This window comes from Camponotus vicinus, unplaced genomic scaffold (assembly GCF_025532165.1).
Source record: "Camponotus vicinus isolate PSW18456_S1 unplaced genomic scaffold, iyCamVici1.0 SCAF_4, whole genome shotgun sequence".
NCBI lineage: Eukaryota > Metazoa > Arthropoda > Insecta > Hymenoptera > Formicidae > Camponotus > Camponotus vicinus.
This window is the reverse complement of record NW_028141976.1, coordinates 6,973,594-7,001,457: the sequence shown is the minus strand read 5'-3', so window position 1 is coordinate 7,001,457 and position 27,864 is coordinate 6,973,594. Positions and strand designations below refer to the sequence as shown.

Here is a 27,864-nt window from a genome sequence, read left to right as displayed (position 1 = left end):
TGGCGCTGCTGTTCGAGAAAATTATCATATCTGTCAGCTGATCGTATCAATAAATAGCAAAAATGTCGACACGGTTATTTTGATTCCAACTTAACAAAACAATTCTTTATGGGAAATAGATCTGCCATATATAAGATATTTAAAATCTTGTGCACCAATTAAAAAAAAATGGAAAAAAATATCAGTAAGATACTTGATATATCTTGGAGATTCGGAGGTGAGATTCTGATTCTTGTTATAAAGGCTGAAGTGTTGATACTTGATACTTATCATATTTTTAGAGGGACACTCGTATCCCTCACATTAAATTATATTAATATGCTTTAAAGGATATTCTATTTTTCACTGTCTAATATATACAATATATATTAGCACAATATACATTTTAAAATTCGTTACATTGAGATTTAGATGTTGATTAATGTTATTAATCAACATCTAAATTTCTTTCTCTCAAAAAGGGAAAAATTTTCTGTCAAAATTAGACATGTTAGCGAATTTTAATAATAAATAATATAGTTTGTGATGTATAAATCACAAATGTTTATGTTTATATTTTTATTAATACTGATTTTAATAATAATGTAATGCTAGTGGTAGTTTAAGCATTAAAGAATAATAATGTCATTGTTTTTACTCTTGTAGTAACTGCAGCAAGTGATGATTCTGACAATGTTGCAAAGTCATTTCTACAACTTAAGTTACGTATTGATAATGATGGTAAAATCAAGAATATATTTACCGAGATGACAATAGGACAATTTTATAAATTTCTACATGATTTAGAAAAAGCAAAATGTAATCTTGATTTGTTATTGTAAGCAAATATATATGTATGTTGGAATATTTTATGTAACTATTTTTCAACTATTTTGTTAAAGAATATTTACAAATTTACAAATAAAATTATTTTTATATAATTCTTTTTTGATATGTTCTTTTTGTGATGTTTATATTATTTAAAATAAAAACATTTTCTATTATAAAAGCAAAAATTTAATTCATCTCTGATAAAAGATAATACTTTATGTAACATTTCTTAACTAACATTCATCAAATATATTGATCTATCAATTATTCATCAATGTGATATATCACATTGATGAATAATTAACTTGAAACTTACAGTATATGGCTTGGTCTAATTACTTAGAACCTAATAATTGTCACATAAAAATTTTACATATTTGGATCTCTCAATCATCTATTTATCAGAATATTTTTTTATTAACTTTGATTAATATAATAACTTGAACTTTACATTTTCTGTCAATATTGTCAATTTATTTTATATCTTACTTAAAAATAGAATAATATTGATAAAATATTGATAAAATTATATTTTAAATTGTTACAATTTAATTTATTTATAAATATTGATAAAATTTCATTTTAAATATTTATAATTAAATTTATTGCATTCTAATAAAAATCTTATAATTTATTTTAAAGAAAAAATATTCTGATAGATTCTATTATTTCATGTAACATATAAATACATTTTCAACAATTATAATCAAATAAATGAAAGAATCTTAAGAAGAGTTTGACGAGAAGATTGGATAATTTTTTTACAATAGTTTTCTTATCAACACGTTGAAATTTATATGAAATCTTAAAAAATTTTTTTCTTTGAAATGTAATAAAGTAGAATTAGAAAGAGAGAATCATGGATTATATTAATATTATGAACATTAACAAGACATAAAAATAATAATTACCTAAATATTAGGCTGCGTTCCGATATTCACTGCCAGTACTGAGAATCTATAGTTTATGTCATGCATACTATAGATTTTCAGTACTGGCAGTGAGAGAGAATATCGGAACGCAGCCTTAATAAACATATTTTTTAATACAAAAAATATGACTATTATATTTACTCCTATAAGTACATTATAACTATACTACTGAAAAAGTTAATTAAAATAAAAGATCATACCTTAAGAGATTATTAATCCTCTCTTTAGAAAAATATATACAGATTATTTACATTTATGTTGTGTTCTTCAATTAAATTATTCCATACATAATCTTTATATTACTTAGTATCATTATCTAAGCATCTAATAATAAAAAAATAATATATATATACAATTTATTAATATTAATTACCATTAAAACTAATGGTAATATCTGCCCAAATCTTTTCAAACTGTAGATTTTGTTGTGAAGAATGTATCTGAAAGCAATATAAAATAAATTTTACAATTACGTACACAAGCATCTATATATGCAAAGTATAGATGTATATATATATAATATAGTGCGAAGGTTTTTTTATAAAACACAAAATAAATATGCATCAATAGCAAGTACAAAAGTGAGAAACTTTATTTATTTTTAATAATATACATTCTCATGATTAACCATTTATATTTCCACTTGTATTTTTTATTAATTTCTCTTTAATTAAAGCATGCAATCATCACAATTAGTTTTAAGAAATAATTTAACAATTAAAATACTATATTTTACAGCAATAAATGTTATCATATAAGAAAGAAAAAATTTAACATGCATTTCACTAATTATCAATAAAGATATGTACCAGATGATTATATATATATGTATATATAGTAAAAAATTTGCAGAAACTTTTTATATATAATGACTGTAAAGTGTGTAAAAATGTTAAAATATAATTTATAAAATATTTATTATTAATACATTATATGGAATGATTTTATGAACGCAGCTTAATTATAAATTATATTTTGCAAGAATCAATAATGTGACTTTATAAAAAAAGGAAAGAACATAAATATGCTGTGTTCTGTGCAAAAAAAAGTGCAATTCATACATAAAGTTCGCCACTTTAATACTGTGCTAAATACTACTAAAAATACTACTAAAGATAATTTTAAATCAGAAAATAAGAACGTATCAGCCGTATATCAAGCGCATTCCAATTAATAAATATATCAATAAATATATATATATTTAACAGAATATGGCATAGCATGGATATATTCAATTGTTGACTAAAATTCTCGCATTTGAACAAACATATGAGAATAGACAGTCATTTGGAAAAATTTGGTTGTGTGAAAAGGTATGACAGGATTCACAGTTCTAAAAGCCTTTCGTTTAGGAAGAAGTGGACTAAATACAGCACCTCTTTGATTATTAGGCTCTGCTAATGCTAGCGCAGGATTTGTTTGTTCAGATGATGAACTCTCTTGTAATTTCAATGTGGAGAGTTCTTGTAAGGACTTGCCTCTTTCTGCTTTTTGTTGGATACACTCTAACACTGGTTGAATAGCACCAAGCAATGGTCGTTTGGATGGTTCTCCAGACCAACATTGTTCCATTAACGTCCAACATTCTTCGTCAAAATGTGACAATCTCTCAGGCCTAAGACCTAATATGTATGAACAATGGATTTAACATTCTGTATAATATGTATAGCAAAATATCAGTTGAGACAAACAAATTAAAATCAAATTCCATTAATATGTAGCATTCAAATTAATTAAAATTAACGAGATAAATAATTTATATCAATAATTCAATAATTAATTTTGAATTTTTTAATAGAGAAATTTCAATGTCGGTTTTTACTTATATTGAATATAATACAAAATAGACATTTTTAATTAAAGAATTTAAATCTTTTGAATACATAGTTTATATTGCAGTCACAGCAATGTTTTAGAATTTTTATAAAACTTTTAATGGAATGAATAGAGATGAAATATCTGCATATAAAATAAAATATTACCTTTCCGTACATTTGTCCATAATTGCTCCTTGTTATGAAATTGCTCAAATACATATGGCAATCGAACCTTCCCAGCACATATATACCAAAACAAGATGCCGAAAGCATAGACATCAACACTACTATCGTAATGACCAGACAAAAGTTCCGGTGCCATATGAATTGGTGTTCCCACGATACTCCCAGACATCATAGCTTCAGTAATACAAAACCCGAGATCAGTTAATTTAGCTCTGTTCTCCATGTCAAGTAAGACATTCTTTAATTTGATATCTCGATGAACTAGGCCTTGTGAGTGAAGATAGCGTATTCCTTCTAATACATCTATTGCTATTTGTATACGTTCCAACCATGAAAGACCAGCATGTATACCGCAGTACAAATCACGACTCAATCGATCGGTGATTAAGAGAACTGCAGCGCCCAGTCCGAATCCTCCACCATACGATTGATCTATGACCGATCCGCGAAGCTTCACTATCCTTTTGTGATCCGGTATCGATCTGGTATAGTAAACTTCCATCGCAAGATCGTTCCAGTGTCTGTCGTCCGGTGGAACAACGGATTTTACCGCACATGGTCCTGGTGCTCCGCCCCAACCTTCGCATGCGAACACTACACCGTATTGTCCTCTGCCAATCTCCTTGCTATATTGAGGAATCCCAAAACGAATCGCATCCATCATTGATGTGGATTCTAACGCGAGTTTGGCTAGTTTTGGCGCGTGATATTTTCGTATAGCTACCCTCTGCTCCTCAGTCCTCTCCAGCTTCCCCGAGTAATAATTCTCCAGAGACCTTAGGGCAGTCTGAAAAGCGTCATGAGATGATTTTAACTTGTCTCTGAACTGCGTGGAAACTGTCCTCGCTAATCTCGCCGCTGATAAGGAATTTAAAATATCGATAGTAATCTTCTTCCTCCAAGCTGCATTCAAAGTCGGGGTAGGTGTCCATGGTAACGGTAAGGACTTAAAAAGCTGTCTCAATCTTTCCAAGAATGAATGTACTAAGGATGGTGATGAATTGTGTAATTCTACATTATATGCTGCAGAAAGTATTTGTTTTAAGGCATCACTGGCTAACAAATTACTGTCGTGTTCGTAAGTCTTTTCGAGACTTATTAAACAACGTTGAAGTGTTCCGATAAAAGTCTCTCGAAGACAATTGACCGAGTTTACGAGTTCCTTTGCAACTTTCTCGCCCAAGCGGCCCAGCACGAATCGTTGAACTTCCGATGTTGCAACGCGAACAGTAACTGTCCATTCTGTTTGTTCATTATTATCAAAAAGAACAGTCTGATACTGAAGAAAATCACTGGTAGATCCTGATATATCGTCTTTCATTTCCTGAATAATACATTGTATTAGCTCTGTTAATTCAATTTGCTGCTCATTAACAACCTTCATTAGATTGGCATAAAGTTCATTTTCTTTTTGTTGGGCGTATTGTATTCTTCTAGGAGTGATCTGTATTTTTCGTGCCATGTCAAATGCACTTAAAATAAATTTACGTAAACTAGTCGTGTGTATTTCATTCAAATAAGTACTAGCATTAATTAGATAGCTTTGCAAGCAGCCACATGTAAAATGTAAAACGCGATCTGTCTTTTTGCATGAATCCACTAGATCACTCGAGTTATTAACGTATTGCTCGCCGACAAGCCACGTTAATTGATGAACTTCCACGGACTCTTCCATGCCTAGAAATCCTAGACTGCTTAATTGATCTAGCCATCTTAAACCAAGTGAATTCATTTTGTCAATATTAATACTATCATTACTTTTGGATTCTGTAGAAACGTTTGGCACTTCTGTCCGACTTTGTAAACTATGTTGCTCAGACTCGGTCAATTCCGCGTCTGTGCCATCCAATGAAATATTTGCGACTGAAGATATGAATAAAATTGGATTATATGGATAAGTCTCTTTCAAATCTTTCAATTCTTCCAAATTTTCCTCAGTCAATGGTTGCTCGCCAAGAGCATAAAGAAATATAGGTAAAATCTTGAGTGAACCTTTAGTGAGAATTTTTACCACACCATTATTTGGAACAACAAATATTTGAACACCTTCTTTTAATATTGCTTGATTTAATTTCACTTCCAACACTGTTGGACAATTGATGTCTTCGCTTATTGACTTTGCTAGATCTTCGATGGGAAGTGTGGTCCACGATTCTTCATTGGCTTTTAGTGTTTCAACTACTTCATATTCCAAACCTAATGTAAGACTGACATGATTTGTATGACCGTAAGTGATCTTGACCCATCTCCATGAATCATTAGACAATGGCAAAATATCAAGAGAAAGTAATTTATTAAGCAACGAAGCTTTGGATTTATTATCTTGTCCAAAAATGACTATTGCTGGAGAATTATCAAGAATATGTGTCACTCTATCCAAAACTGTGGGAGGCAATAATTCCTCAATAATGTTCTCTGCAAGAAGTATTTGTACAAGTAAGGTTAATTGCATGTTTGTAATTTATTGATTTGAATTTTAAATATATGCATAATTACCTCCAGGGAAAAAGTTTTCAAGCTTTATCAGTTCCAATGTACGTTGTGTCTCCTCAAATATGTGACGTAACTGATTCCTGTTCCGCTGGTATTTTCTGAATTCTTGTGGTAAATTGCTTACCATTTTTCTCACATTACTTTAGTCATTTATGTATTCCACAAAATGTCCTGCCAACATTAATACACAATATATTGACGAGTAATAAAAATATCGTTTAATATATTTCCACATAAGACTCTCAGAAAATACAGTTATTGCAATAAGCGTCCACAATAAACGTTTATATTTTCGTATTTTCAAATTAAACAGATTATATAGCAATGCATATAAATTTACTAGCCTTGTCAACAATACAATGACACATATGTACGAAGATATAAACGATATATATTAAAGTTTGAATCATGTCTAAGAATAGTTTTCACGCATTCATGTATTAGAAAGCTGGATTTAAAAAAAATCAATCAAGTGTCTCGCGTTTTAGCGGACGAATAACAAAACAAGGGATTCCTCTCGAGGATAAATTATCGTCGCCGAATCCGTTCCATGTTTCGTTATCCCGTAATCGAAAAATCGAGATCGTGACATTGTTTACACGCGTGATCGGCGCCGCGTGAAAGCGGGTTAATCGAGACCAGGCGGCCGATCACTGAAGCCGGGAAGGTTTTGCTCACCAGAATACGATTTTTCGCAGCCATACGAATGCGAGGACGATCGTCGCTCGCACCGCAGGTCATCCGAGTGCAAGTAACCCGCAAGATAGCTCAGGCGAGATTGTCGCGTATCGCGTACCGATGAGGCGACGTGCATCGACGACGCATGCTGCTGATTTGATTGCCGCTGACTGAACTCGAATTAAGTTGAGCTGCTTCGAAGAGACGCGAATCAGTCTTTCGCGAAAAGAAAACACGACGAATAACTAGACACGCACGATAAACGACATGCATTATGCTTTATTTACGCACACGTGCCAGCGATATCCCCATCCGCATCGCTCTTTTTCCCTCCACTGGAATTATATTATACGTATATGTGATAGAAGTTATTTGTTGAATTATAAAATGAGAAATTCTTATGAGAGAAAAGAGGACACGTGGTGCCGTGCAATCAGCTGTTGACGCTCAGCTGTCATCTGGAATCTGGGATTCAAATTATTAGTCTTTTTTATTTCAATTATGTTTATTTCGTTAACGTTTATGAAAGATACATTGTATTACATAAATTTGTGTTTAATATTTGTTTCTAAGCTTTTTTGTATATGAGTACAAATTTATGAAAAACTTCAAATTTATAGGATAATCCATAAAAGCAATGTTTGTTTATATAACAATGCGAATAACACGCAATATGTCAGGATAATAAGTAATTAAATAGCATATAATAATAAATAGCATATAATAATAATAGCATATTTTAAATAATTTTACTCGCTTTTAGAGAATATTTTATGTAAAGTAACTGTCACTCATTATTTTGTACATCAATATTATATTTTTATAACTTAAAATTCCTCATTCAAACTAAACCTTATCCATCACGTATCAATCCTATTTTATTTGAAAAATAATAATAATTCCAGTATGAAAGAGCCTTGATAATTTTTATTTTATTTTAATTAATTAATAATATTTTAATAATTTTTTTTTTATTTTATTTTAATTACATGTATGGTATGTGTCTATCGAGTAATTATTTCCATGGAAATTTTCAATCATTTATCATCAGTATTTTCAGATATGTACTCCAATAGAGGGGGACTTAGGGCTTTATTACATTTGACACACTACGAGTTTATCGAACGTGCCGATTGGTTATTGGATAGGGAATTTCTAGGATTCCGAAAATTCTTGCAACAGTAGCCAATCAAACGATGAACGACACAGCTTGTCATAAGATGTATGGAATATTACTTTTATGAAAACGGTTCTTAAATCTATCTCTATAACCTCTTCAACTCTACTATTTTTTGAAGACTGTCGACAAGCGATTGCGCTTTTTTTGACATATTTTGTCGGAAAAGATTTTTCCAGACTGCTACAGTTGTTTCTGGTTATATAATTATAAAAATGACATCGGTTTTGGAATCTATGGTAGTCGATGAAAAACAACTTCCTGAGAAACCAGTGGATAGAGAAAAAGTATGCATACGCGATAAAAACAATAACAAGTGTTATCTGGAGATATTTATTGTCATTTTATATATAAATATATTTTGTTAGTTGTAACTATGCATAAACATGATAATATTTATTTATATTTCAGACATGTCCTCTTTTATTACGAGTATTCTGCAATAATGGACGTCATCATAATATAATGGAATATAGCAGAGGAAATGTCCCTTCAAATGAGCTGCAGATATATACATGGTATATTGATCTATATAATATTGGAGACACTATATAAAGTTCAATCATGTCGTGATTGTTGTTAATTTCATCTTAATTTTTACCATTTTGAAAAATATTTTCTTAATATTGTAATTATTTCTGTTAAAGGATGGATGCTACTTTGCGAGAAATTACAGGCTTAGTTAAAGAAGTAAATCCAGATGCTCGTAGTAAAGGAACATATTTTGATTTTTCACTAGTTACTCCTGAACTTCGTAATTCTGGCTATCGTATGCGTGAAATTGGTGTTACGTGTTCTGGACAGAAGGGTGCAGATGATAACAAAACCCTTGCACAAGCAAGGTAAGTAACCTTAAGTAATACATACAAAATATTTTTTCATATTATAAATATATATTTATATAATAATATTTATAATATTATATTTCTTTTTGCAATTGCAGATTCACTATAGGAGATTATTTAGATATATCAATAACGCCACCAAATAGAATGATGCAACCAGCAATAAGACGTGGTGGTTTGCGTCAGTACTAATTAATATGATAATCTCAGAATGTTAAAATTTATGATAAAGATAAGTTTATTATAAGTGATTATAAAATTACATGATATACTATAATTCTGGACAAACTTTCTATTTTTTTTCATAAATAACTAAAATAAAGAATCATCTTTCTTTATTTCTCCAAATTTTACTATTAGTATTAATATTTTCCATTTATAAATATTTTTATTATACTCGTAGAAAAATTATGTTATACGAAAAATTATTTGCAAGGCGTCAAATATTCAGTAATATATATTGGACGCACGCCATTTGACGTTATCTTCTTTTCGAAACGTTTAATCATGACAAAGTGAAGGGAAAATAGTGAAATTATAATCGTATAATTACTAAAATTAAGATTTCGATATCTATTTTTACATATATTTAAAATCGACAAATTATCAGCATATTTCAAATTATTTATTTAAGTTATTTGCCGCAGAATGTAGAAAAAATATAATAAGTTTACGACAAGTTTTGCGTATTCATATGTATGTTAATGCTTTGTCATTCTGATTTATCTTGATTATATTTTTAATATATTTATATATTAAGAGATTTTGATCTTTATTTCTGCATCAATTATTGAATATTATTGCTCTATTAATTTTATTTAGCTAGTGCATTTATTTCCCTGTAGTTGCATTTTTTTCGCGTTAAAAATTAAATGTATATTAAGTGCGGGAGATATATGCTATTAAAACGAATAAAGTTAAGTTTGCTATGCAAAGTGCAATTTATATGGCGCTATAAATATATTTTGAATAATTTATTCGATCGCGTGCACGATTAAGGAACAAAGATTTCTTTGTCTTGATTAATCGAAAACGATTTGGAGCATTTATAATGCTAAGAGCAGCTGTAGATTATTGCGAAATTGTGTGTGTAGCCTTGATCATTTTGATATTTCGGAAGTCATCTTGCGATATTGCGAGTCTCGAGTAACGCGGTCACTCGATTGAGATGATCGGACCACACCGGATGATCTTGTTAGTCGTATTCGAATTATTACTTTGTGTATTTTTGATTATTATATAAAAGTGAATATTATAACAAATTTTCGCGAGTTGAACACAATTGTCGTAATTAAAAATATTGAATATATCGCGTGCAATCGTATAATGTTATGTGATTTTAGTGTCGACGATTCGATTTTATGCGTTGGAGTTCGATGAAAATCGTCTCGATATGTCCAACATCATTTTCCCGCCAAAGTGCAATAAGAGTTGAGCTGAGCCATGATTATATATCACCAGGTATTTATATACACTCATGTATATATATACATTGTATATATATACATTTTATCATTCTGAAATTAATTATATCGGTTATATTTTTTCTAATATTTTTGAATAGAGTGATTAGACAGATAAGTAAATGTCCCCATTTCTGATTTTGCGACACTTGGAAACATTAAATTCCATAGATGCTACAGTTTATTGTCGATAATATAGTAATGTATGATATACGTAACTGGTAAAATAGGTTTCTATTATTTAGACATATACAACATGAATTTGCTATATTATCATAGGTAGGCGATCAAGATTTCAATCTATAAATTTCTTGTACAATTGATTTTTCGATATATAATATATATATTCTGGAAAGAGAATTATACTGATCATGTAATTATAATAATATTTGTAATTTAAAGTTCTTCTCTCTCTGTATATCTTTTTCTCTAAAAGTTATTTTATGAAATTTTTTTAATTTTATTTTTAACAAATTTATTTAGCAAAGAATGCAAGATACAGATATTATTATATAATAATTGAATTAAAAAGCTAATTTTAAAAATTTGTTTCCTCCGGTTTTTTTTAAATAAAATATGTATCATAACATGATACGAAAAGAAAAATTATGTTGAAAGAATTAATAACATTGTTTAGCTAAAGATTTTTTATTCGGTTAAAGTTGATTAAATTTGCTGCTATTATTAAGAATGTCATAATATTTTTGGGGCGTACTGAGGTATTGATTAATTTCATTGCCATGTTAAATGAGCGGATGAAAGGGATATAAAAACCGGCTTTTAAATCTTGTTTGTAGACGTTGCCTACCAGTAAAGTAAAAAAAAACGGAGAATATAGAAGTATGATATATGTCAGATTAAATATCTGCAACTGACAAGCAGCATATTTTCCGCTCATGAAACATCGTTTACATGTAATACCATTACAGGCAATACGTATATTACACAGTCAGAAACAATATAATTTTATAATATGCGGTTCGTTAGAATTGAATATATAATTGAATATATAATTTTATTTTTGTTATATAAATTTTTAAGTATAAATTTTTAAGTAAATTTTACATAGAAATTTTGTCATTATATAAATGCATACTTTTACATAAATATAGTCGTTAGAGGATATAAAATTGTTTTCTAATGAATAATGAATATAAAAATGATGGAAATTTTACTAATAATAATATTAATATATGTTATTAGAATTGTATATTTATAAATACTGTGAATATAATACAATGAATGGTAATTAATGTACTTATATAATACACATAATTAATGTGATATTAACAAATATTTTTACGACTAAAAATTTTAGTTTATGATATATGTATTAAATACGTTAATAAGTGCAATATCAAAGGAAAGTATATAAAGTTCTCTTTTTTAATGTGTTTTTATTATAATACATGCATGAAGGTCAAAAAGTCGGCTTTATATTGCTTTATTTAAAATATTGAATTTTATCAAAATTTATTTAATAGCAATTTTTAAAATTAAAAATTAAAAATTTTAATTCTGTCAAATTCAGCTTGAATCTTTATCATGTTGAAAGGTTCGCACACATTATAGGCAGTTTCTATATTAGTTATTGTTGGCGCTTGCAAAGTGGAAGGAGCGCAAAACGACGGAAAGATTGTGGGGCGGCTTCTTACCGCAATCACCTGCGGCTATTTTAAAGACACTTCCACTTTAATTATACCAAACCGCTCTTGCGATATTACGATATTATGATATTACGAAGCATAAGCCGGGTCCCGGAGATTTAGGGTCGCGGAAAGTTTAAACTGTGCACACCCCAAAAACCCATCCCAGTCCTCCCGTTACGATTTCTCTTCGACCGTTATCTAACTTCGACGATTGCGTTACTGCCGCTTTCGTTTTCCAGTATTTCCGAAAAATATCTACCATATCTGAGAGTAAATATATATAAGGTAACGCAAGAGCGCCGAGAGACAATAACACGAAATATCTAACATAGTAATTCTTATATAATCATACTCTCCTATGATGATATTACGCTTTCTATTGCGTAACGTGATTATACAAAATTTAGTTTTCTGTAATTTATTAAGATTATTTTATATATCGTGCAATCTTTATTTTATATTGAATTTAAAATACTTTGTTAAATTCACTAGAAATTATAAAGAAATATTGCGACACAAAAATATATTATATCATGTGTTGTAATGATATTATTACAATTTTATGATGTCTTCTTTGTTAAGTTGAAAAGTGAGTTAAATGATACATTCTTTTTTAATATCTTTATATTAAACAAGCCATTTTTTTATAAATATACTGCATATTATTATATTACACTTATTATCATAAAATACGTATTATATTGCACAGAAAAAATGTTAATCAGAAAATAAAGTTTAAAGAAAGAGGACGCATGGGGGAGGTTTGCGAAGACGATAGAATGGATTCGTGCATTAGGGGCCGCACCTACTCTCGAAAATTCGCGGGTGTAATCAGTAATCAAATTTATTAGTTTCTATTGTCTTGGGGGCGAAATTCTTTTCCGATTTTATGGCGTGGAAAGACGATATAATAAGGAGAGAACCGCCTCGAGCGAAGCTGCGAGTAACGAGGGAATAAGAATGGCTAGGCAGTCGGGGGTGGTTTCGGGGGTGGCTCGGCTCCTTGGCAGGAGGGGCGGGAGAGAGGCAAGATTTACTGGACCCGCTAGTGGCCGACAACTTCGCAAGGGACGCCTTCTCGAAAACATTAAAGCGATATAATGTGCGAGCACGCGAGAACTTAAATGGACGTTTTAGAGAATGATGCAAAATTGCTTGTTGAATTATTATTCGGCAATTCCCATTATTTATAATTGAACTTATTGGATTTTTCGATTTATTTAAAGATTATTAGAGATAATTATTCCTCAATCTATAAAGTTTATATAGCTTTTTTAATAATTTATTTGATTTTTTAGATGTACAAGTTATATTCAAATATAAGTTAGATTTATCGATATAAGTTATTAATTAAGTTATATTGATTGTTAATTATTTCCAGCAAATTAAAGTATCATATTAGATCATTTTAGATTTTATAGAAGTTATAGAATTTTAATAATTCACTTAAATTGCTTAGATATAGTAATATTAAATTGTAAAAAGGTCATAAAAAAATACTTATATGTATACATGTATGCACAAACACACACACACACACACACACACACACACACACACACACACACACATATATATACAGGGTGTTCTAAAAAGGTATGTCAAAAATTTAAGGAGATATTCCTCACACTTGAAGGATGAAAAAATGTTATATGGACATAGGTGCGGAAATGCTTATTTCAGGAGTTATGTTGAAAATACTGTTAGCTGTATTACTTACACAAGGAAAAATTTAGGATTAATTATTGTAGACGACAATCGTTTAATTAGGCTTATTTACATTTGGTTTTAATGTGACCTTGAGTATGTTACAATAAATGTTGAAAATGTTCACCATTTTCCTGAATACAAACAGTGACATGTCGACGCATCGATTCACGAACACGTTCAAAAATGCCACCAGTGCGTGATTTTCAAGATCTTCGTGATCGTATCACTGCAGGTTGCGAGACAATCCGCTGTACGCCAGGCATTTTTGAACGTGTCCGTGAATCGATGCGTCAACGTGTCACTGCTTGTATTCAGAAAAATGGTGAACATTTTCAACATTTATTGTAACATACTCAAGGTCACATTAAAACCAAATGTAAATAAGCCTAATTAAACGATTGTCGTCTACAATAATTAATCCTAAATTTTTCCTTGTGTAAGTAAGACAGCTAACATTTTAGCGTATTTTCAACATAACTCCTGAAATAAGCATTTCAGCACCTATGTCCATATAACATTTTTTCATCCTTCAGGTGTGAGGAATATCTCCTTAAATTTTTGACATACCTTTTTAGAACACCCTGTATATACAGTAAAAAATTGTACGTCTATATATTAAAATTTTTTGTGTTACCACATTTTGATTAGTACTTCAATGTAAAATTAATATACAACCTATATGTTATTATTTTTATAACGTTTTCATGTGTTACATTTATGTCAACTTCATAACTTTGTATATGTCTCTTAGAAATAGAATATTATTTTGAGTATTTTTAACATAATCATTTCAAACAATCAACATGTGTCTCAAAGTCAGTTTAACATTCTAAGATAAGTTAAAGTGAATCTTCAAATAATCTTGAACTTTGACATACAAAAATAATCAAGTTTACTAAAATCAAATGTTTCTATTACAAATAATTTAAGTTAAAATAATTACTATTATATGTTAATGTCTTCAACATTTCTTACGAGTTATTGTAACTATTTTTTCATGTAGTTTTTAATTAATTTGTATGTTATTTTTACATTACACTTAAAGTCATAATAACAAAAATAAATGTAAAGTATTGTGTCAATTACTTGACATTTTTAATTTGTCAATAAGTAACATACGACGAATGATTTATTTTAACTTAAAATTTAAAGTGCACTTTTTGGGATATGTGAAAAATGTTATAATTAACATTTTATTTTTTATACATTATTTTGTATACATATATATATACATATATGTCTATTATTTATACATGTTATTCTATTCAGACAATGTAAAAAATATTTTATTACAAATATTTTATTAAACTTAAAATGCGCGAATCTTTGATATTAGACACAAAGAACGGAATATATTTTATGAAAAGCGAATATTGAATCCAATCTACTCGTAAAATTTGTAAGGATATATGTCCCACCTACACGAAAGTCGTGAAATTACGGAAGAGAATGAAGGAAATAATTCAAATTTTGCAGATTTATTAATTCCCGGAAGCGTCAGAGATGCGAGCGCGTCAGGATCGATTCGCACTAGTGCGGTGACAAGAAATCTGTTGACTCAGGAGCACGGGTGGTGGTTGTAATAAAAATAAATATTCTCCGCGTATATGCGAACCGAACGGGACGAATGGGGCCAGTGAAGTACGCGCGTTCGCGAGGGGAGAAAAGGTGGCGGTGGGCACGATGTCGTTTCTCGCTTGTATGCTCCATAACGATATATAAAGTCGACATATTTCCGAATAAATCGTTTTTTTCAAATCTCGTGCATAGAACGACCGATAAACTCGACATGGATGGTTCGTGGTGAGGGTCGGGCACCTCGATACTCTCAGAAGCCGACGCCGTTTTCTGCTGTGCTGTTGCATGGATTTTTATTTGGCCACTGATATATTTATGAACGATCGTGCGCCGCGTATAGTGTCGCGCGGATTCGTGTAATGATTTACATCTGCTTTTCGATTACGTCGCGGATCCATAATCGAAGATATATGTAATACACGTATGTTCACGATGAAATTTCATTATTCCGAATTTATAGATAACGAAAATAACGAATTTATAGATAACGAAATCAGCCTGATCGTTGTCACTTTTAATATTAAGCATCTAAATTTTGTTAAAAATCAGCAAAGTAAACAATTTTCCAAAATATTCGAAATTATATAAATTGTATGTATATAAATATAAATACCACATATAATATTAGAATTACTGTTAATTTAATTTTTGGAAGTTGAAACTCTAAAACTTTAACTGATGTTATGGTGCGATATAAAAACAGAAACACAAATCTCTCTTTCTCTTAGTCGGTTTCGGGCAGTTGCTTTCCAAGATCTTGGTAATGGATCTCGGATACACTCCTAGAGCGAATGTTTCCTGGGTCTGAATCAGCTCTAATATCAGCCGCTCACGATACAGACGCATTCATTATTTCGTATCTAAATAGTAGTCTCAAGATATACGACAAAATGAGAACACAAAACAGTTATGATACTTAATATCATTAAGTTTCAACGAGTTTTTTATTGTTTCGATCTATTTAAATCAATTAAAAAAAAATAAATGGAAATATATATATAAAACTTCACACTATATAATAATATATATCTATAATATTTATAAAGCTCATTTTAATTAATAACAACATCTCAAGATATTGAAAAATATATTCTTTTCTTCTAGAGAAAGTTTTGTATTCTATCGAGTTATATTGTTTAGTATTCTGGTATAGTGCCGATGATGTTTTACCGATAAGTCGTGGGCGGTTGTGCTCTTTCTTTTCGAACCCAGCAGGCTGTAATGGACCGCAACATCTTGCGGAGCAGTTCACACCCCTTTCCTCCCTCTCTGCATTCCCCTTTGCTTTTTTATCCCTTTGTCATATTTGTCTTGGCCTGTCAGCCAACGAGACAATAAAATCTCGTGAAAATCACGTGAAAATCTTTGCTAGATATTTCTAATGAATTATTTTTCATGTAAATTTATTTTTTAAATAAATTCCCTATTTATATCGAATCTCTAGAAAAAAACATATACATACGCAAAAATTATTTAAAGTTATTTAAGTTTTATAAAAATTATTAAAGTTTATTTCCTGATCTTTAAAGAAATACATTATAATTTATTATGTATTATAATGTGTTTTTTAGTAAGATATCAGAAAATAGTACTTTGAATAATTTGTATATATTGAGTAATAAGATGTATTCAAAAAACAGATAATTTTGTGTTTTGCTAAATGAAACTATTAACAAAATTATTATTCAAATAAACAATATTCATCATAATTTTAAAACACAAGAAAACGGCGCTAGTGCTTGAATCATTGTATTACAATCAGTAAGCTCAGTCTTCCCCTCTTGTAAGCCCTTCCTTGTCTCCCTCTTGATGAAAGACATTAACACCGCGTTGTTTATGAGGCACTGTAAGAAACCAACGATGGCGGGGGGGAGATTTAGGGGTGAATCGAGACGAGATGTTGCAGGAAAATAAATGACGTCGGGATTCTCCACGATAAAAAATTGCACATCTGTTTACATTAATACCCAGTCATTAGCAAGACTTAGTGTCAAAGTTCCAACCGTTGTCTTCCACGTTATGCGAAAGGTCTCAACAGACAAATGCGATGGATCGTACGCGGCATCATCGAAACACAGAAGTGAATCTTTTGATTAATTACAACGTCGGTGAAAATAATTTTAACCACGAATAAATTTTGGCATACATTTTACAAAATCTTCAATGTTACTTATTCCGTATTTAAGTAATACAAAGAAATATGCATACAAATATGATATGGAACTATTGTTAACTATATATTATTACTTAATGTATATTTTTTGAAATTTATTAAATAACTTTCTTAATTCAAGAGATATTGCCATAACGAATTTGCTAGTTTGCATTCTACTGCTAGTTACTCAAATAAAATTATTTAATAATATTTTTTTTTTACTTTTGCATGCATTGAATACTGTCGAATATGTAGCAAATCTACGTTTATAAAAAGAAAAGAAAATTTCAGTAATATAATCAAAACACACATGCACTGTAGAATATATAATATAATTATTATTTCTTGTTTGCAAAAAATTTAGTAAAAATTAATATTTTCTTTCATCTATAATCAGTTCAAATTGAAAATATGTCTCGGATTTTATACCTAAGAAGTGTAAAAATTAAGACAAATATCCATTATAATCTTGAATTTTACCTTAGATCCAAATCCCATAAACTCGGCTAGGACCTTGCAAGTCTTCTTATAGAAAAACTTTTATCCATTGAGGAGAATATAGCTGATAAATTCATCTTTGTGAAACAAACAATTGTTTTCCCAATGAGTCCGGAATAAGGACACGAGCGGAAATGTGGAAAGGCGTGTACGGAGAGGCAGGGAAGATAGAAACGAGTCCGTCGCGGATTCGAAGGACGAGAGAATAACGGAAGGAAGAAAAGTGGAGAAGAGAAGGAAGGAAGGAGGAAGGGGTGGAAGAGATGGGAGACGTCGGAGAACGACCCGGGCGTTCATCGGACATTTATCCAATTAACCGATTCGAGTCGAGTAACCGGGGGTTAGGAGATCGTTCTGATACCTATACACACACTCGCACATACACACCCTTCCGCGTTCCTCCGCGAGGGCGTCTGTGCGGATACCAGAGAAAGCTCCATTACATATATATATATATATATATATATATATATATATATATATATATATATATATATATATATATATACCTAATGCCGAATGTTGATCTGTTATGTTTAATTACAGGGGCTGATATTGACGGGTCGGTATGTGCCTCGAGAAGCGCGGCATCGCGGTATAAGGGGAGGGGGAAAGTGGAAAGGAGGGGAGGGCGGGATTGGTTCCGGTTGCTTGTTCGCAAAGTCACCCCTTTCTGCAGATCCGGGCGGAGGAGAAGCGACGGAGGCGCTCGGGCACTGTCGAACGAAATGGCCAGCAATATTGTCGTCGTGGTCCAGGGGATTTGCGTGGGGCGGATCGAAAGGGGTTGGTAGGGGCCGCCCGAGTGACACGGGAAATTAATTATACGCTCCTGGAAGTCCTGACCTCCGATAGGATACCCGAAGCAGACTGTGCCGTTCGCGATCTCCCTCTCGCGTCTCTTTCGCCACGTCGCCGACATTCTCTTATTTTCCGATGATGAGAATCGGCTTCTTTCCCCGTTGAGCGTTTCGGCGACATCGATATGTCGGAGACATCCTTTGAGATGTCTACCTGTTTGAAGCTATATCATATCCCGACTCGAAAAAAAATTCATGAAATTCAATTTAACGTTAAGTTATAATGATAAAAAATTGCAAAAAGAGATTAATTGAGAGACACAGTTAATAAACGCGTATGTATTGCTTTAGAATGGATTTAAATAGAAAATACTTTATATTATAAGCTTGAATTTCTGAGGTAAAATAATCTTTACCCTTCGGAAAACAATAAATATAGTGTTAATATCGGTTGCGAGTTAACTCTGCTACTGTAATTATGAGAACATGATGTTACGTAGCATGATATTACACGGTGACAAAGTTATTGAATCGTCGAAGAAACCGCAACGACGTATATCTATTTATTTTGCGTGCCCCACGGTGACGGGGTTTGCAGGAGAATATTGCATTTCCAGTCTCCGCAAGCCATCTCTCTTCATTTGTCTCCTTCCGACGTCGACTTCACCCCTGGATTCTATAATCCGCTTACGGTATGGACTCATTACACAGCTCACATTATTAATACCGCGTATAACGTATTCTTATTAGTTATTCTCGGAAGTATAAAGTCAGCTCTCCTTATCCGCATAGCTGACACTGTCTGCTTGCTGTGAAACTCCGTTAGAATTTGTTACCGTTTCTCCTTTACAGTCCCTGCAATATTACTCGTGCATTATTTCTATTGTTTTAATACTATGATATTGTGTTTCGAGAAATATCTCTATGTTATTAAAATAGTGGAAGATTATTGTGTCCTATACATTAAGAAAAAACATTGATTCGCGCCTTGAGAAATAAAAATTTTTATTTCAGTATCATTTAATTATTTTATAATTTTTATATATTTCCCAATGATAGTGGGAGATTATTGTGTCCTATACATTAAGAAAAAACATTGATTCGCGCCTTGAGAAGAAAAAAATTTTATTTCAGTATCATTTAATTATTTTACAATTTTTATATATTTGCCAATGATATATATATAATATTGTTGTAGATTTTTTATTACTTGTACATTACTTAATAATAGTCAGAAATAACAGCGCGAATAATCTGTTGAAAGGAGAATAATCCGCGTGTTTTTCATAATAAAGCGCAAATTTCGGTAAATAAAATTTAGATTTGCTCGTTGCGCTTGATTGTTAATAAAGGATTATATGCGTAGGAGCGTTGAGTATGCATGTCATCTGGCGTTAGAACTCAGGATTGGGGTCTCAGGCATAGATTAGAATGCGTCGTGTTCACATGCCGGCGCGCTTCTTAGACACGGCGATGGCAAATAAGGCAGTCGGATTCTAATTGCCAGTCATAAATCAAGGACAACACCTGCACGATTCCGAAATGTTTATGGGGGCGGTGCTGTTACATCCTTCATTAGAAGGATGAACGGATGAGATGACGAACTGATTCAAGTTTAACCGACGCGCTGTGACATTAGTATCACTAATTACATTCGGCAATCAATGGCACATGCCATCATGATGATTTTGCACGATGGTTGTATCTGAACATTTTTCATTCTGTTATTTAAGAAATCTTTGCAATATCCATAAAAAAATAAGAAAGTTGGCGTCTCAAGATGCATTGTCTTTTTCTGATCGAAATTTATACATATCGAATAATAAGAGACGAAATAAATCGATAATAAAAGACGAAATAAGTCGAAATGATTTTTTAATCTCGTAATTGTAACTACATAAGAATAGATATAGCAAAAATCCAATAAGATGGAAAAAAACAATATTAATGGAATTGGATTTCTCCTTATCTACCATTTGTCTCGAGGCGAAGGGTTAAGGCGAATGTTGTGCCGTAATGTAACTCATGCGATGAATAAGGCGCTAGGGAGATTCGGACAATCTCATCGTCGGCATTTTCCTGCCAAGCGCCGAATTAGTGTGGAATTAGTGCCGGAGACACGACGACAGGCAGAGATTAGCAGATATGTAAATTAGGCGCCTCCTTCGCTGCGCTATTTGTCATTTTTGTTGAGAAACCGGTTTAATTGAGAGACCGGTTATCTTATAAGAAATGGGAGGATGATGTCAAGAGTTTCAATTGAAATACAGAGCATTATTGTTACAACAAATGATTAATATGTGAAAAGATGTTTATTCATAGATAAATATGTGTGCAATTTTATTTTTGTTATATTACATGTAATATAAACATATTTTAAATGGAAATGGATTTTAATATTAGATTTTAATATTAGATATGTTGAAAAATTTTAAGTCACATAAATTAAATTATACTTAAAATAATACATACTTTACAAGGATATTTACCATGAATATATATTTTGTTATGAAATTCGATAAATAGTAATTATTTATTTTTATTATATAGTATTTCAATTTTTTAGTTTTCTAGTTTTTTAATATTAGATATGTTGAAAAATTTGAAGTCACATAAATTAAATTATACTTAAAATAATGCATACTTTAAATTATAAAAAGTACAATTATTCATTTATAATTTTTAGTCTTAATTTACTTAAGTCTTTCTATATTTTTATTCTTTATAATTTAAAAATTATTGATTTAATTTGGAAGTAAATCTGTCGTTTTATTTTTAATTTCGGTATGGAACTGGAAATTTGTGTAGATATGTTATAAGATATCTTTTTATTTAAAAAAAATACATAAGTTTAAAGTAATAAGTAAATAATATTTCAATTCTCATGCAAATTAGATATCACGCAATTTGATTAAGAACAAATTAATGAATTAGTAATAAACTTTTTCTCTTAGAATAAGATCTACTTTTATCGTGTACGGAACTATATTAAGTGCATTTTGCGATGCACAAAGCCGCGGTCTCTAGGGGGTGGCAATCGACTCGCTTTGAGGAGTGTTGGAAAGGTTAAGGGGAGACAAGAGTACGGGCCGACAAAAATAAGAATAATAAATAATATATTCGAGTAATAGGGGCTGCCGCGCTTTGCGTGCACAATTCACCCTGCGAAGCGGCGTGCGTCTTATAAGGATAAAGAGGGAGGCGCGAGAATGAACGTAATGAAAAACTGGGGCTGCTTAAATAAAATAAAGCTTGTCGACATATTATTGGCGGGAAGGCCATACTTTATCTTTCACCCTGTTTTGCTACCATCTCGCTACTTCTTCGGTTACTTTTCACCGAAGCCGAGAATAGCAAAAAGCCCTTATTCGATTGATAACGTTAAATATATGATATATAATGAAGAAAAAATGTTTATTATTGGATATAAAATTTATTAGAAACATTGTGTATTATTTTGCAGTATAAATAATTAATTCAGGTTTACTGCTTTTAATTTAATGTATTATATAAATAATGTTGATGTGACAAATATTTTAAAATACTTATTGACCCAGCCAATATTATTAGAATTTTTTACTATTATTTAATAATGACAGAAATTAAGAAATTAAACTTTATAAATCTTCAAATCGAATAAACTTCTTTCTATAACTTTTGATCCATTATTAATGTTTTCAAATGTGTGCATGATACATTATTACCTTTTTTGTAAAGGAGAAAATCAATTTTTCTTAATTAAAGTGTATCGTAAGAACCAATATTTTCCAACGAAAGTAGAGATGGCAAAAATTGATAATGCCACTGGCGAGGATAGAGATGGCAAACATCCATAATTTCCAACCTATTATTGACATTTGCAGGATACCAGACGTTACGTAGCCATCCCATATACAGGGGTTTGACTTATCGGTTTTCCTCCGCGCATAAATCTCATTCGACTCCGCCGTGTTGCATAGCTCGTTTCCATGTCGCAAACTACGACTGCTATCGCGCGAGGATCAGAAGGGTGAGCCTAAGCGTTCCACCCCGAAAGCTTCGCCGATCGATCGCGATTCCCAAGGTCATTCGAGTTTTCCAGCCGTGGACATTGCGTCGAATGACCCGTTTCGATAGGATATAAGGATTCGGAAGAAAATCCCTACCAGCCGAAGTAAAACTTTTTTTCACCGGTAATCTTGCATCTCCCACGGCTTTTTATCCTTTTCTACTTTCTCTCTCTTTCTCTCTCGCTCTCTTTTTGCATCGTACTCTGAAAATGCCACCGTTCATCACGGTGAAATGGCGCGTACTTAAGATGCTTTCACACGCAGCTTTCCTTCTGCACTTGCGGCCTCCAGCAAATTTTTATCTCTCTTTTATGATAATACATTATTCTGCTTTGAGAAAGAAATTAAGTACTATTTAAAAGGAAAATCTCGCAATTTGATGATATAACACGATGATCGAGGTGAGAGAAAATCTAGGAAATTCAAGGTTACGCATCCCTTAAAAGTTGGGTAATCTACGTAGAAAGTGGAAGAGGCCGAAACGGCAACGAGCAGCGGGGACCAAAAGTGGGAGTTGCTCGGTGGCAAGATTACGGGGAAGTTGCGCTCATTTAAATAATGCGCACAATAAAGTATGCAATGGCGAGGGCGGAGGTTGGCTTGGGTTCCGTTAGTTCTCGGTGTGGAGCATGGGGGATGGGGCTCCCGGGTGCAGTCACGTATCTTGAAGAAGAAGCGAAACAGCCAAACGCACGCACACGCATGAGCGCACCTTTAAGCATAAAGTAATCGCTGTGTGTTGTGTGTATATGGGCTTTTAGGAATCTAACATTTAGTATTTATCTAAATCCACATACCTCCCTTATTTAATTATTATTATTATTATTATTATTTATTTAATTATTATTATTATTATTATTTATTTTATTATTATTATTATTATTATTTATTTATTTTATTATTATTATTATTACTTATTTAATTATTATTATTATTTATATGTTATTTCTTGTAAATAAAATTAATATGTCGTTATATATAATCAATATAATAAAGCATCAATATAACAATAGCGTTTCGAGCGATTAACGGATAGTTTTAGTATTTTTTTTTTGTGTTAGACATGATATAAATTTTCAGTCACGACAGAGATCTTAAAGCCGTTTAAATATCGAAATATACAAACTTGCATGTCTTTTTAATGCGCGGCGTTGATCGGCGCGAAAAGAAGCGGTCAAACGACGAAGAAACGATCGAAGAATACGCGAGGGTTGGCGGGATCTTTCTCCCTAAGGGTCGCTCGCTTCGAGGGGTAGAGAAGAGGCCTGGCCGACCGTGTTTTTGCGAGCTGTTTCTGCTGACCAGTGCGGCTTTTCCTGTGCGGTCATCTTTCGTCGCCTCCCAAAGCTTGTAGAGTCGCTTATTGCCTCGAAGCTCCTGTTAACCGCCCTTTTTAGCTTCCTGTCCCGCCAGTTCTCCGCATCAGGATTTTCTTCGCTTCTTACGCGTCAATCCATGCGGTAGATGATAGCCGGATTTTGGACCGTACATCTCTTGCTAATTTGTATCAAACACGCTTGTTTATTGATATTCATGTTATTGAACGATTCACTTTAATTGCGTATCAGGAAAATTTTATTTTGCTTTATAATGAAAATTTTTTTTTCTTTCTAAAATAAATAAAGTCTTTTTAAAAATAATTTAGACAGAGCCTACTTTTGTTCACTATGGCACATATTTGTATTTTCTTTTTTATGTTTTCTAGATTATATTTCTCAAATTAATAATCTTGATCAAAAAAATTGATCTTTAATAAAGAAAGAGAGAGATTAGATTGATAAGAATAATTGCGCTTTATTTCTTTTTTTGATTCTAAAAATACTTTAATTAATAAAAGCAATTGCGTATAATTAATAAATGAGAATGAAGTCTATAAATGAAGTCGCGTTGGTTCGGTAAACAACAAATATTAATGATACTTTATTTTCATTCGACTGGTAGTGGTGGTGGTCCACTCGGCGGAGTGTAACTTTAACGTTTTACATAGCTACTGCTTGCTTTGATATGAGCGGAGAGAAATAAGTAAATTGTGCAAGTGAAAATTCCAACTCTGCGAGAACGTAATCAGTACGGCACACTTCGCGCGCTTGTTCCAGGTAGAGGGAATACAATGTCCCGGGGCGATCACTTTGTGAAGATTCGAGGCAGCGTAGATCCTTTATCACCCCCGCGACACCCCGCCACCGCACTCTCAACGGACTCTTCTGTGTTCGGCCGGTTGATTTTAACACATAATAAGATTCGCGGACGGTAATGTTACATGTTTGTACTCGGCTTGTTATCGCAACGTAAAATTACACAACACCGTTGCCGCCTCCTCCATTAAAGGGCGCAAAACATTTATAAGTATCCCGCACTGCCGCGGGCTACGCGAAGCGAAATAAAGTCCGCTTTTCTCTGAAACAAAGCGGTTTTTATGAGGCGCGAGACACCGCGAGTTGCGGTTCAAGGTATAAATACAGGATGGCAATTGACGTTTAACCTCTTGTTTTGGAATTTAATGGAGACATTCGCTTATCTAATTTGCCATTGTAAATGTGCAACCTGATAAAAGGGCACAAAAGATATTCATTTTAAAATGGCTTGCAAAGGATAAAACTTTTTGTAAACTAGTTGTTCAAAATAATTTAGTTCATAAAATTGTGAAATTATATACCTATATATTGCGTCTATAGTTGTCATTAATGTATATTAAAGTTGTAATTATAATAACTTCAAATTAACTCCCATTTTGAATGCATAACAGCAAAACATTTTACAGTTATATACCTATTATTCTACAATTATATCTTCCTGATAAACATGTGAAATTAAATAATAATTATAAAATGTTTTGCTGTTATGCATTCAAAAGATTAAAGATTATATCTCGATCAATATGCAGTCGATTGGCAATTATAAAAGGCACAATGGTTTAAGGTTTCAACATAGTTAACAGACTAACATAGCGCTTACTTTAGATCGGTACTCCTGAACATACAACCTTGAGCATGCGCGCAATATGTAAAGTTATGTCACGTAATTGAAATTGTCGGTACCGTAGGCTAAACGCGCAAGGGTATTTCCGGGTTAAACGCCAGGAGAGCGGCACAACTGTCGCATAGTTTTGCATCCCTCCGGTCGGACAATTAAGCGAATTACATGTAACAGCTGAACATTAACTCGTAATGTGACCCTTCATTTACTCGACCGTTAGCCACACCTACTACCCTTCAAGGGTGAGTACTTATCATCCCGCCGTCCCTTCGATCTCTCATACTAATCGAGGTACGGATTTAGTTTGAGAAGTAGCCACCTGAACTACGTAATCATTCGTCGGCATGACTTAAGCATTTTATAATTCGTAATTAATGTTTATATTATTTATTATATTTTTATATCATTATTCTGTTTAAATAAAATTAAATAAGTATTAAATTAAATATAAATAAAATTATATATAAATAAAATTAAATAAGTATTAAATTAAATATAAATAAAATTATATATAAATAAAAAATTAAGTAAGTATTAAATTAAAATTAAATAAGTAAAATTCAAGGTATAAATCAAATCTCTTAATTTCTAGATAAGTCAATTTACAAAACTAAACTAATTGTACTAATTTATATAAAACCCTGTAAATTATTTTGACTGGATATAAAATAATTTTTATTTTAGCAAATATTATGCTCTCTTTTTTGAGATTACAAAATTGTACCTTTTATTATTTTTTTCAAAAATACCTGAATTTTTTATTAGAAACTTTGCGCATAGAAATGCCACAAAAGAGCATAAACAGTATTAGCACTCAATGAACACACTGTGGGGTCGCGTTATCGGCGATTCTCTCCAAGTTCAAATTACTGCCGGCATTTGCCTTATCTCGGTCCCTAGTAAGCCAGCAAAGAATAACTACCGAAGATATCGGCTCTGCATATGTATCAGCTGACTGAAAATAGATAAAGAAGCGAAACAAATGGTGTAAAGTTGTTATATTTTGTAATACGTATTACCATTTTTATAAGGGAAGGGGAGCATTACATAACATTCTATCTTTCTCATTTTGCAATAATATAATAAATGTATAATATAATAAATAATAGCAAAAATGTTATTTATTATTTTATAAACATTAATAAATTGAAATTAAAAATATATATCCATATATATGATTAAAAAATTATTTAAACAAAAATTCTACATTTAACTTAAAATTTTACATTAAATAAAAATTTAGTTTAAAAATTGAATCTGTTTATACGTGGCATAAAATAATTCTTTTGAATAATAGATTATTTTAATGCGAGCGAAAGAATTATACAAAAAGCTCGCAGTTCTTCTTTCTTATCGACATTTGAAAAGTATTTTCACAAGTGTATGAAACATGTAGCGAAATTCGTTGCACGGAGCGAACGCGAAATCAAACTCCGACAGACAAAGACGATTCTCTCTCTCGAATTTCCGGAGCGATGCGTTCTCGGTGATGCGAAAGTCAGGGTGGCAGCGAATCTTCGAATATCGCGGGAAAGAAGGAAGCTGGAAAATCGACTGTCAGCTGGCACTCGAGAGGGTATTGAGAGCATCTGCGGCGCGAACGAGTTTTTAGTTGCGAAATATTTGTAAATATCCCTCTTTGTGAAGAGCCCGTAGACTAGAAAGGGGTTGGAGCGGCTCCTCCACAGAGCACAGAACGAGTCAAGGGTGGAAAGAATAAAAGCTTTCTGCTCTGTACGTTTGACGGTCAAACGGATTCTGTGTTTGGCAAGGGCCTGTGCCGGTCCTGCTGGTCCTGCCGCCCTTCAAAGAAATGCCACGTATTTCGCATGGTGCGTTTCCTATGATTAATGCCGGCATGTAATGGGTTGTTTGCCCTCAAAATATTCCATCCTCTGATCTTTGATAATTTCCTGGATAGATTCGGCGGGATGGTGTTTACGACGCTCATTGGATATTCTACCAGATCAAGGAGATCTGTTACATATTATGCGTTAATAGACTTAACGAATTTCAGTGCGGATATTTCGTAAAACGATGTCTCATTT

General features: G+C 31.9%; 3 protein-coding genes and 2 long non-coding RNA genes across 11 annotated transcripts in view; 4 read left to right on the top strand and 1 right to left on the bottom strand.

The window, feature by feature from the left end:
• The first annotated feature begins 9 nt into the window (after positions 1 to 9).
• LOC145970254 (COMM domain-containing protein 7) lies at positions 10 to 920 on the top strand. Its single transcript, XM_083096833.1, has 2 exons — positions 10 to 217; positions 646 to 920. The coding sequence occupies exons 1-2, from the start codon at positions 169 to 171 to the stop codon at positions 819 to 821; spliced, it is 225 nt and encodes a 74-aa protein (XP_082952959.1). The 5' UTR covers positions 10 to 168; the 3' UTR covers positions 822 to 920.
• Positions 921 to 1,929: 1,009 nt separating this feature from the next.
• On the bottom strand, positions 1,930 to 7,359 carry Ripk5 (receptor interacting protein kinase 5). 6 transcript variants are annotated; one of them, XM_083096831.1, is made up of 5 exons: positions 6,917 to 7,359; positions 6,242 to 6,409; positions 3,725 to 6,160; positions 3,119 to 3,364; positions 1,930 to 2,182 (listed from the first exon to the last, which is right to left on the bottom strand). In XM_083096831.1, the coding sequence occupies exons 2-5, from the start codon at positions 6,363 to 6,365 to the stop codon at positions 2,151 to 2,153; spliced, it is 2,838 nt and encodes a 945-aa protein (XP_082952957.1). In that variant the 5' UTR covers positions 6,366 to 6,409; positions 6,917 to 7,359; the 3' UTR covers positions 1,930 to 2,150. The 6 variants fall into 6 exon arrangements, with proteins under 6 accessions (XP_082952957.1, XP_082952958.1, XP_082952956.1 ...); XM_083096832.1 differs by having other exon boundaries at positions 3,221 to 3,364; XM_083096830.1 differs by lacking the exon at positions 1,930 to 2,182 and having other exon boundaries at positions 2,514 to 3,364; positions 3,725 to 5,422; positions 5,504 to 6,160.
• Positions 7,360 to 8,173: 814 nt separating this feature from the next.
• Bin1 (histone deacetylase complex subunit SAP18) lies at positions 8,174 to 9,701 on the top strand. Its single transcript, XM_083098193.1, has 4 exons — positions 8,174 to 8,380; positions 8,505 to 8,611; positions 8,741 to 8,935; positions 9,037 to 9,701. The coding sequence occupies exons 1-4, from the start codon at positions 8,309 to 8,311 to the stop codon at positions 9,128 to 9,130; spliced, it is 468 nt and encodes a 155-aa protein (XP_082954319.1). The 5' UTR covers positions 8,174 to 8,308; the 3' UTR covers positions 9,131 to 9,701.
• A 327-nt stretch (positions 9,702 to 10,028) lies between these two features.
• Positions 10,029 to 27,864, top strand: part of LOC145971006 (uncharacterized) — a 41,053-nt gene continuing 23,217 nt past the window's right edge. Inside the window, exons 1-3 of one of the 2 annotated variants that reach the window (XR_014438722.1) lie at positions 10,029 to 10,132; positions 10,282 to 10,399; positions 11,199 to 11,375. This is a non-coding gene — a long non-coding RNA (uncharacterized LOC145971006). Of the gene's footprint in view, positions 10,133 to 10,281; positions 10,400 to 11,198; positions 11,376 to 27,864 lie in introns of those variants that run through there. The other variant, XR_014438723.1, reaches the window with a different exon arrangement.
• On the top strand, positions 17,303 to 18,568 carry LOC145970267 (uncharacterized). The gene is made up of 3 exons (XR_014438369.1): positions 17,303 to 17,418; positions 17,979 to 18,331; positions 18,538 to 18,568. It is a non-coding gene; the product is annotated as an uncharacterized LOC145970267 (long non-coding RNA).

Coding starts and splice junctions, on each gene's coding strand:
- Ripk5 (XM_083096829.1), bottom strand. CDS start 6,365: ATGGTAAGCAATTTACCACAAGAATTCAGAAAATACCAGCGGAACAGG. Junction 6,161..6,241: donor TGAAAACTTTTTCCCTGGAG/GTAATTATGCAT, acceptor TACTTCTTGCAG/AGAACATTATTGAGGAATTA. Junction 3,365..3,724: donor ATGGACAAATGTACGGAAAG/GTAATATTTTAT, acceptor CATACATATTAG/GTCTTAGGCCTGAGAGATTG.
- Bin1 (XM_083098193.1), top strand. CDS start 8,309: ATGACATCGGTTTTGGAATCTATGGTAGTCGATGAAAAACAACTTCCT. Junction 8,381..8,504: donor AACCAGTGGATAGAGAAAAA/GTATGCATACGC, acceptor TTTATATTTCAG/ACATGTCCTCTTTTATTACG. Junction 8,612..8,740: donor GAGCTGCAGATATATACATG/GTATATTGATCT, acceptor TTTCTGTTAAAG/GATGGATGCTACTTTGCGAG.
- LOC145970254 (XM_083096833.1), top strand. CDS start 169: ATGGAAAAAAATATCAGTAAGATACTTGATATATCTTGGAGATTCGGA. Junction 218..645: donor TATATCTTGGAGATTCGGAG/GTGAGATTCTGA, acceptor TTACTCTTGTAG/TAACTGCAGCAAGTGATGAT.